Genomic DNA, 9,804 nt, shown 5'->3' on the forward strand with positions numbered 1-9,804 from the left:
GGTGGTGTAATGGTGTGGGGGATGTTTTCTTGGCACACTTTAGGCCCCTTAGTGCCAACTGGGCATCGTTTAAATGCCACGGCCTACCTGAGCATTGTTTCTGACCATGTCCATCCCTTTATGACCACCATGTGCCCATCCTCTGATGGCTACTTCCAGCAGGATAATGCACCATGTCACAAAGGTCCAATCATTTCAAATTGGTTTCTTGAACATGACAATGAGTTCACTGTACTAAACTGGCCCCCACAGTCACCAGATCTCAACCCAATAGAGCATCTTTGGGATGTGGTGGAACGGGAGCTTCGTGCCCTGGATGTGCATCCCACAAATCTCCATCAACTGCAAGATGCTATCCTATCAATATGGGCCAACATTTCTAAAGAATGCTTTCAGCACCTTGTTGAATCAATGCCACGTAGAATTAAGACAGTTCTGAAGGCGAAAGGGGGTCAAACACAGTATTAGTATGGTGTTCCTAATAATCCTTTAGGTGAGTGTATTATCACTGTATTTGATGTCACATGGCATGGCTGTTGAGTGCGCATGCGCGTACGTGTCCCTCTTGGGCAGATAGTAGAGGCGGGATTTGAGAAACTCAAAGAAGTCCATCACTACTTTTCCAGGATTTACCAAAAAACAGACCGAACACACCTCTCTGTCAGTTAAAGGTAAGTCGTATTGAATTGAATTTTAAGTCCAACCTCCCGAATTGGCCAGATTGATATTGTATATGACTGTACAGCTGGACCACCTTGAAATCATATTGCTGTTGCTACTACTAGTTAGTGTCATTGTGGAAATTGACTCGTTATTATAAAGCCGATACAGCCTTGAGCTCCTCTTGGATGTGGGTGTAATTTCTAAAATTACACATTTAAATTAAATGTTGTTTTAACTGCAGCATAGCTATGTATTTAATGGCGAACTACTGGAAAAATAGTCGATATACAACTCCTAAAATGAAAGCTAATGATTTTAAAATGACAAAAAGACGTTTTCAGATGTATACTCTGGTTTTAACATTAAATAGGAAACGCTGTTCCAAACACCCTGTTAATAACCGCTAATCCGTTACTTCTTCTCAATTCCAAACTGCGCATGTGCCGGCCGGGCTGCGCACACACAACTGCGCTGCTCCACCAATGGGATCGCTGGGATTGTGCAGATCTGCGCAGTTTAAGAAGGCGACCCCCCATCCACTGAACCCTTCGTATATTTGAGTTAGGATCTTTACGGCTCCTGTGATGTGGCGCATAATGAGACAGTCTCCCCACAGTACAGACTGAAGCAGCAGCCCTGCCGAGCCGAGCCGAGCCGAGCCGAAACTGCGCTCGGCGCTTTCTGGCTGTTTCTGGTTTTGCCGCCGCTTCTGTCCAACTCACCCCCCTGACTGGGCTGCTCTGCGCATGCTCAGTAGCCCCGCTGGAGCCGAGCTGAGAAGTGGCAGACTTTCTCTTATTGTATAGAGTAGCCGGGAGAGCCTCCATCCGCCTTGCCACCATCACATCCCCAGCACACGAGTGGACGGGCAGCGCCAGGAAGACGGCTCTCGGTGTCGGAGTCGGCGGGGTAGTGTGCACGCTTGTTTCCGGGGGCAGGTTGGTAGCTGCGCGGTTCATGTTGCCCTCTTTGCTCGCTCAGCGGATCGGGCTCTTATGGTAGATGGTGAAGAGCAAAGGAAAGGCTGTGGCACCTCGATGCCTCTTTAATGAATGGCATCAGCACCTGGGCCCTGTTTAAATGACCCCGGGCTGCCAGAGAGTCTTATATGTGCATCTCTGTACATGTCTGACTGTATTTGCAATGGAGAAGCGCAGGCGCTGAGGCGGAATTGAGGTGCAGGCAGCACCGCCGCGGGGCTGTGCGTTAGCAGGGCTGAAATGCTGACCCTTTATGGCGCTGGACGATGAGGTGGTCAGATGTGCGGAGACAGTGGCGGCGGGTACTAGAATATTCTGTCCAGGGAGGAGGCCTGTGTCTGGGGCACATCGCTGCGTCTCCTCCGTGGACCACGACCAGGGACCCTAAAGATGCTCGGATCAGCGCCCATTCATTGGACGAGCCCGCTTGTTTTTGCTGAGTAATCGCAGAGCTGCTGTGGGGGTGTCCGGGCCTGGCGTCTTGTGCTGCTCCACCGGCAGCACCATTGTACCTACTGTTTATCACGGTCATTACACTGAGGAATGCTACTTGGATGGCTCTGAAATGTCTATAGGGGTATCTGACGTGTTTGTTTTTATAGTGGGGGTTGGTGTCACTGTGCAGTGCAATATATATATATATATATATATATACACTATACAGCTGATAAGAGATCAGTCATGGGTATCTATAATTTGTATTATATGAATACATTTTCTTCTGTCTAAGGTTCAATTAAGTAATTATGAAAAAAGGTACATATAAAGTAATTAGTAGTAGTAAGTAATAGTAGTTTTTATTAGTATTAGTAGGTAAACTGATCCATTATAATACACAATTGTTATCCTACATTGGATTAGATTGTCAAAATACACTTATGCTTCTATCAATTCTATGTCCTTTTCGTAAACTGATATTGTTTTTTGTTTTTGTTTAGTTTACTATGGTGCATATTGTGTGAATGCTTAAATATAAGGTGAAATGAATGGTGGCTTCTGGATAGCTGGCTGCAACAGCAAATGATAACTATGTGACCCTGCAGTTATGTGGTCTTGGACCAATTCTTATTAAGATGCATTCAATTATTGACCAGAAAAGGTGTGTTGGACTTTCACAACAAGGTTTTGAAAATGAGTATGGCTGGCACCGTTTTCATTTTCTAAATCTGTGTAGTGAGTACTTCAGCTAAATTGGTTCCTTGCTTTATGTGAGCCAGGGAACCAACATATGTTCTGCTGTGTCACAACAGTATTTGTACAAGGTCACATGGGTAGGTATGACTGCAGTTCCTACTACACTTATATCTGAGTAGCTGGATTTGAGCCTCACACTGCTAGTTCTCACAAGAACGATATTAAAAGACCTGCAGTGAACTGAGCTTTCGGATTATTTTGCTGGGGGGGACACTAAACATGTTCTTCTTTTGAAAAAGAATGGTTAACGAGTAATGGACTGACGTTATCTGGGACTATTCTTATCCTAACCCCTGCTGTCATAAAAGGACTTGCAGATAGTCCCGCTGCAGTGTTGTAGGGTGCATTCCTGGCTGTCATGACCCTGGCGTGTGTCTGTGTGGTAGGTGAGGATGAAGCTGCGGTTGGGGTGGACGTGTCTGCTGCTGCTGTCCCTGGCAACAGCCTCTTGGTCACACGAGGCGGACCAGGAGGACGCAGAGGAGGCGCAGGTGGAGGACTCTGAAGAGGCAGAGACAGAGGCTAAGGACACTGTTGATGATGCCAGCATCTCCTTCCAGGTCAGTCAGCTCCACTCCCTGATATACCCCAGGGGCTGACCTTTCTAATGAGTCAGTTAATCAGCCAGCCTGCAGTCGGTGGTTCTCCAGCTGCTGTAAAAGACATCAGATGGACGGACACCTCCCAGCATGACTGCAGACTGATACCTTGAAGGTTATGCTTTTGATTTATAAATTAGAAGCTTAAAAATACATGAGGATGTTGGCCTGGCAGATTTAGCGATGTATGATCTTTTTCAGAACCGGCAATTTACTCTGTGAACATTATTCTGGATACATTTAAACAATTACTAACATGCATCAAGCAGTGGCCATTTGAAATACTGTGTTAAAGTACATGTAGAGTATATTTTGCCAGCATTTTATTTGATCTGCTGCATAGCTGATGATTTCTGACACTTTCAGGTAACATACAAGACTCCAGTCCCTACTGGAGACGTGTTCTTCACAGAAACATTTGATGACGGGTCATTCGATGGGTAGGTCTCATTTCTAGCTGCCCATGCAGAATGCAAAATACTTTTTCAAATTGAAACCTACAGACTGTGTGTAGTAGTTATTTATTGCTGTATTCATTTCATTTCCCCAGGTGGCAGCTTTCTCAAATGAAAAAAGAAGATGCAGATGATGACATTGCCAAATATGATGGTGAGCTACTCTTCAGCAGTAAACAGGACAGGTTCTGCATAGCTGAATATTGTATGATGGTGTCTCATGCTTTTCTGCTCATGTAGGGAAGTGGGAAGTGGAGTCGCTCAAAGAGAACAGTGTTGCTGGGGATATGGGATTGGTACTGAAGTCCAGAGCCAAGCACCACGCCATCGCCGCCATGCTGCAGAAGCCATTCGTCTTCAATGAGAAGCCATTAGTGGTTCAGTAAGGCTGTACATTACTACTCATTTCAAAATACACCCTCAGTCTGCTACCTGTCTGGAGAGTGGCTCAACCAGCTGGATGAAGTGTAGATGTTCGTTGCTAACAAATGTCTTCCATCCTCAGAATTCATAAGCATGTTTATATTTCTAAATATATAAATAAAAAAGAGGGTTTCCTTAATTTCTATTTGTTTATATTCAGACATTTGTAACCTTTGCTCTTTTGCTTATTAAACCACCACAGCTGTGAATTATGAGTGGAAAACGCAGGGTTTTTCTGGGAGAAAGGTTCAGTCTTAACATGTTCGTGTTTGTCTTATCAACTTGTTTGTTCTAATTATAATGTTTTTGCCATGTTTCTGCATACATTGTTTTACACGAAATTCACGGCTCTGGCAGTTCACATTTACTGTGTTTGGAGATATTTATGAAAACTTATCTTTTGATTATTTCAGGTATGAGGTAAATTTTCAGGATGGAATTGACTGTGGTGGGGCTTACATGAAACTTCTATCTGCAAGTGATGATTTAGATTTGGTATGTAAAATAAGCTTTTTATTACTTATTTGTGTCTCAGTTATGCAATTGTGGTAGTTATGCAACACTGAGCTATGTATGTTATTGTAAAGCTCAAGTTAAAGGATTATTTACTATAAATATCTGAATTTGGCTTATGAATTTTAAACTTTCCTTAATGAATTGAAGTTTTTATGTTTTTTTCATCAAAAAGACTAAATATTTTCACCTTTTTTTTTTCCTAGGAAAAGTTTCAAGACAGAACTCCGTACACAATCATGTTTGGACCAGATAAGTGTGGTGAAGATTACAAACTGCATTTTATCTTCAGACACAAGAATCCTATGAATGGAGACTATGAGGAGAAGCATGCAAAGCGGCCTGATGTGGATCTGAAGAAATTTTACACAGACAAAAAAACCCATCTTTACACACTGGGTAATAAAAAAATGGAACCTTTTTAATAGTCACAGTGAAGCATACTTTGTTTGAAATGGAGATCATCAATGCTTACAGTGACACATAACGATTGAAATTGCTTCCATCACAGGCTTGTACCATTGCATAAAAGAAAGGTTAAAACAATGTAAATGATTGCATATGCTTTTGCTATTATGTGAAAGAAAAACCAAAATAATCCTTATATTTAAAAAACTTTTTTTTTTTTGTATCTCAAAGTGCTGAGCCCAGATAATAGTTATGAAATCTTCGTTGACCAGTCAAGTGTGAGTAAGGGGAACCTCCTGGCAGACATGATCCCGCCTATCAATCCCCCTAAAGAGATCGATGACTCCAGTGACGTCAAGCCTGAGGACTGGGATGAGCGACAGAAGATCCCTGACCCTGAGGCGGTGAAGCCCGAAGACTGGTGAGTCGCACCTTAGCGCTTCCGAAGAGTCCGACTCCAGCCTTGATGCCAGTTACACGATTCCTAGAGGGTTCCTTTATAAGAAGCATTGTTAGGCTTGATCAGTATAGGCGCAGTACAGTTGTGGTTGCTGTGTTTCAGGTGCTGTGTTAAGAAAATGTTGTATTTTACAACATAATTAGTTTGTGTAAAAATATGTACCCACAATTGTTTTCAGATATGATTTTGAATGTCAGCCTTCCACGATGCCAGAGAAAGAACCGTTTGTAATGTAGTTCCTGCTTTCAACTTGGGATTGGCCTTGGTTCAGCACTAAAATGTCTAGAAGTTAAATCAATGGTGCCATTTTTGCAGGGATGAAGATGCTCCAGCTAAGATAGAAGATCCTGATGCAATTAAACCACAAGGTTGGCTGGATGATGAACCCGAATACATTTCTGACCCCAATGCAGAGAAGCCAGAGGACTGGTAAAGAATATATTCCCAATCATCATATTACCTCTGTTCAGATTGCTAAATATGGTATATCTCCGTCATTCTTAGGATTCAAACCTGTCCATGTTGCTCTTTGGAAAAACATATTTACGAATGGATGAACCAATTAATTATTGAACTTATTCACAGCTTTTCTTTTAGTTATGTGAAACAAGGTCTTGCTTCAGTGTTGGCTGACTGCTGTGTTGTGTCACAGGGATGAGGAGATGGACGGGGAGTGGGAAGCCCCTCAGATTCCCAACCCCGCCTGTGAGACAGCCCCAGGCTGTGGGCTGTGGACGATACCCATGATCAATAACCCCCAGTACAAGGGCAAGTGGAAGGCTCCTCTCATTGAAAACCCCAATTACCAGGTTTGTGCTGAACGGCTCACAGGAAGAAACGACAGGATTTCAGTTGGTGGGGGTAGATGATAAAGTACTACAGATCTCTATAGAGAAATATAATAGCTGTATGTTTTTTTAATTCTCTGAAAATGAAATGATGTATCATCACATTAAGACTATTTCAAGTGTTTTTGAACATATTGGTTTATTAAGTTCGTAAGAAATCTTTTTTTTTAATTCAGTTTACATCACAGAGATTGTGAGTATGTTGAGAGAGAGCAGGCAGATTCCAAGCCATTATTAGTTTCTGTGCATGTTTTGTTGATGTATGAGTCTAAAACCAATGTTAAAATCCCTTATATATTGTGCATCTTAAGTAATTTTCTCCTGTTTGTTCCCAATAAGCACATTCACCTAATTGATTCATTAAAATTCTTTTGAATGCCTCAATTGAATGTTACAATTGATTTACAGGGCACTTGGCGACCAAGGAAAATCCCCAACCCGGATTACTTTGAAGACCTGCATCCTTTCAGAATGAGCCCCTTCAATGCCGTCGGCCTGGAACTCTGGTCCATGACCTCAGACATCTACTTTGATAACTTCATTATCTGTTCGGACAAAGAGGTGGCCGATCGCTGGGCCTCCGACAGCTGGGGACTGAAGAAGCTGGTGGCCAGTGCCAATGAGGTGCAGTTCTTTCATGTTTTTGTTGATCAGAAGACATCAGATTTTCCTCCTGCTTAGATTTAATGAAAACACTACATGTAATTTGCAAACCTCATACTTGATGGCAGAATGTTCTTTGCCAGAGGCGTTTTGCATCTACCAATGCAAATCTACTGTCAAGTCCTAGCTTTTCTAATTTGTAATTTGGTGGGTGGGTTGAAATTCTCATTAATAAACATCTTCAGGTTTTTTAATGCTTGGGTATCTATATGACGCCACTTCAGTAATAGATCATTTAAATTGGAAAATGGGGTAATGGAGCCAGTTAAGCTGTATTCATGAGTCATACGATTACCAAATAAGATCTGCACTATTTCATGACTGCTTAAAACTACTAATGCATCATACGTTAATAGAGTTGAATGATTTATGGTTTCTTTATAATGTTGATTTATTCAGTCGGTAGTTAATTATCTCCTGGAGCCAAAGCAGCTGTTCTTTAAGTCTAAAATGTTTTTTTTCTAGAACTTAAAATTTAAAAGAATAAGAAATGCATAGTTTAAAAAACAACATGTTGGTTACTGTAAGCAAATTAGTGTTTTTGTGCTGAGCTTTGGGTATTTTATACCCCTTGCTTTAACTAAAATGCATTAATTATTTTTAATTTTAGCCAGACACCCCTAAGATGTTATTTTGCAGTGTCTTTAATGCTAGCTTGATTATTTGTTTTCTTGTATGTGAAGCACGCTTCAGTAAATCTCAATATTGTCAGTGGTGCTTTGGCGTTTCACATGTTTTCCTCCTCTGTAACGCATGTTGTTTTCCCGTTGGCAGCCGGGAGTGTTCAGTCAGCTGACCACAGCGGCCGAGGAGCGTCCCTGGCTGTGGGTTGTGTACATCCTGACTGTGGCCCTGCCTGTGGCCCTAATGGTACTCTTCTGCTGGCCCAAGGTAAAATAAGTGTTCGATAGCGTTTGTGAGAGATGCTGGACTTTCCGCGACTAAATTGTGGAGAAGTAATGTGCGAGTGACTCCCACCCATCTCTCGAACACGAGAGTCTAATACAGCCGGTGATCTGACCCGTTCTGTGATGTGTGTTTGCTTTGTGCGTGTCAGAAATCAGATGATGTAGGAGCCTACAAGAAGATGGACACCCCTCAGCGAGACGTGCAAGGGGAGGAGGAGGAGGAGGAGGAGGAGGTGGAAGCAGCGGATGAAGGAGAGCAGGGCACAGAGGACGGAGATGCCAACGAGCGAGCGGATGCTGGGGAAGCCGGTCAGTAGACTTCCAGATTGTGTGTTTTTTTTTTTTTTAATATATATATACCGTAGTGTAGTTCAGTTCACTTTTACAGTTGGTGACATTGGTTCAACTCTTAGCACAATCTGGTTAGTTTATAACCTAACCGAGGCCTGGCACTGATTTGTGTCTAACTGCGATGGTTTCAGAAGAAGAGGCTGAGAGGAGCGATGAGGAAGACGGCGCTGCAGGAGGAGAGAGCCAGGACGAAGAGGAGGATGGCAACAAGTCCACAGAGACGGCATCAGAGGATGAAGTGAGTCTGATGGCCTCCGTTAGCCTGATCGCCTCCTGGATGGAGAAACGCGACACAATAACGATATCTGAATTGATAATTGAACACTGGGGCTTTGTTTTTCAGATGAAAGATGCCGACGAGGATACAGGAGACGGACCGAAACAAGCGGTACGTAAGAGACGAGTACGCAAGGACTGAACGCCGCCGCCGCCTCAGGCAGCCCGTGTCTGTCGCTGCGTTTCTTTCGCCCCGCGTTGCATGCCCGGCCGCATGCAGGCTCCCCAGCTGGTGGCTGACATAACTCACCCGATTTCTTCCTAGACCACCCGTTCTGTCTGACCTCATCCCCTCTCCCCGTGTGTTCAGTCTTCCTGTCGAGACGTAGTTCTTTCAAGGTATCATTGGAATGTTTATATTGAGAAACAATTACAACATGACATCACATCAGATACCCATTAAGGCGTATTTTACAGCAACCTAATATTAGAAGACCGCGTGTATAATTGGAATAGCTCCGTTTTCTACAGTGTATATAGCAAAAAATAAGACATTTGCAGCTATAAAAGCCTCAGAGCTGATTGAATTTTACCTCTTAGAATGATAGGTTTGCTAAATTATTTTTTTTAAGTTAACTTATATGTCTGGTTCTGTACTGAAGAGCAAAAATGCACTGAAAGTCTTTAATATATATTTTTTTCCAGTATTTTTTTCTTTTTTCCAAGAAAAATGATGCAGTTTTCATGAATTTAGAAACTTTGGAGTTGTTGCCACTGTTGGCGTTTTGTGATCCAAAGTTCAGAGAGAGGCAGGGGCAATTAGTTATTTCATTGCGTCTGCGTTACTTCTTGAGTTCAGCATGTCTGAAACGTGAGCTCTGTATTTACAAAAGGGTGTAAAGATGACATTTTTCCAGGTTTTATAGTTTTGATGTTGTTGCCCGGTTCAGGCAAATCCCTGTTTACAAATCTTTGCAAATTGTACATTGTTCTTGGAAATAAATATTTAATAAAAATCATGGTTTCATTAATGTATTTTAAAAAGTATATGGTTAATCAAAAACAGACACCGTTTGTAGGTGGAGACATTCTTGGTACTTTATACAATTAAAAGTAAAACCCT

At 42.4% G+C, this 9,804-nt stretch overlaps 1 protein-coding gene across 2 annotated transcripts; it reads left to right on the forward strand.

Moving 5' to 3' along the window:
- Positions 1–570: 570 nt before the first annotated feature.
- clgn (calmegin) lies at positions 571–9,697 on the forward strand. Of its 2 annotated transcripts, none has more exons than XM_066720118.1 (15): positions 571–671; positions 3,224–3,397; positions 3,803–3,876; positions 3,987–4,045; positions 4,132–4,273; positions 4,728–4,809; positions 5,034–5,226; positions 5,467–5,656; positions 6,011–6,124; positions 6,348–6,504; positions 6,952–7,167; positions 7,981–8,097; positions 8,264–8,423; positions 8,597–8,703; positions 8,809–9,697. In XM_066720118.1, the coding sequence occupies exons 2-15, from the start codon at positions 3,230–3,232 to the stop codon at positions 8,881–8,883; spliced, it is 1,854 nt and encodes a 617-aa protein (XP_066576215.1). In that variant the 5' UTR covers positions 571–671; positions 3,224–3,229; the 3' UTR covers positions 8,884–9,697. The 2 variants fall into 2 exon arrangements, with proteins under 2 accessions (XP_066576215.1, XP_066576214.1); XM_066720117.1 differs by lacking the exon at positions 571–671 and adding an exon at positions 1,427–1,601.
- Positions 9,698–9,804: the final 107 nt, after the last annotated feature.

Source organism: Amia ocellicauda, chromosome 13 (assembly GCF_036373705.1).
Source record: "Amia ocellicauda isolate fAmiCal2 chromosome 13, fAmiCal2.hap1, whole genome shotgun sequence".
In the NCBI taxonomy this organism is placed as follows: Eukaryota; Metazoa; Chordata; class Actinopteri; order Amiiformes; family Amiidae; genus Amia; species Amia ocellicauda.

Coding starts and splice junctions, on each gene's coding strand:
- clgn (XM_066720118.1), top strand. CDS start 3,230: ATGAAGCTGCGGTTGGGGTGGACGTGTCTGCTGCTGCTGTCCCTGGCA. Junction 3,398..3,802: donor ATGCCAGCATCTCCTTCCAG/GTCAGTCAGCTC, acceptor TGACACTTTCAG/GTAACATACAAGACTCCAGT. Junction 4,274..4,727: donor GAGAAGCCATTAGTGGTTCA/GTAAGGCTGTAC, acceptor TGATTATTTCAG/GTATGAGGTAAATTTTCAGG.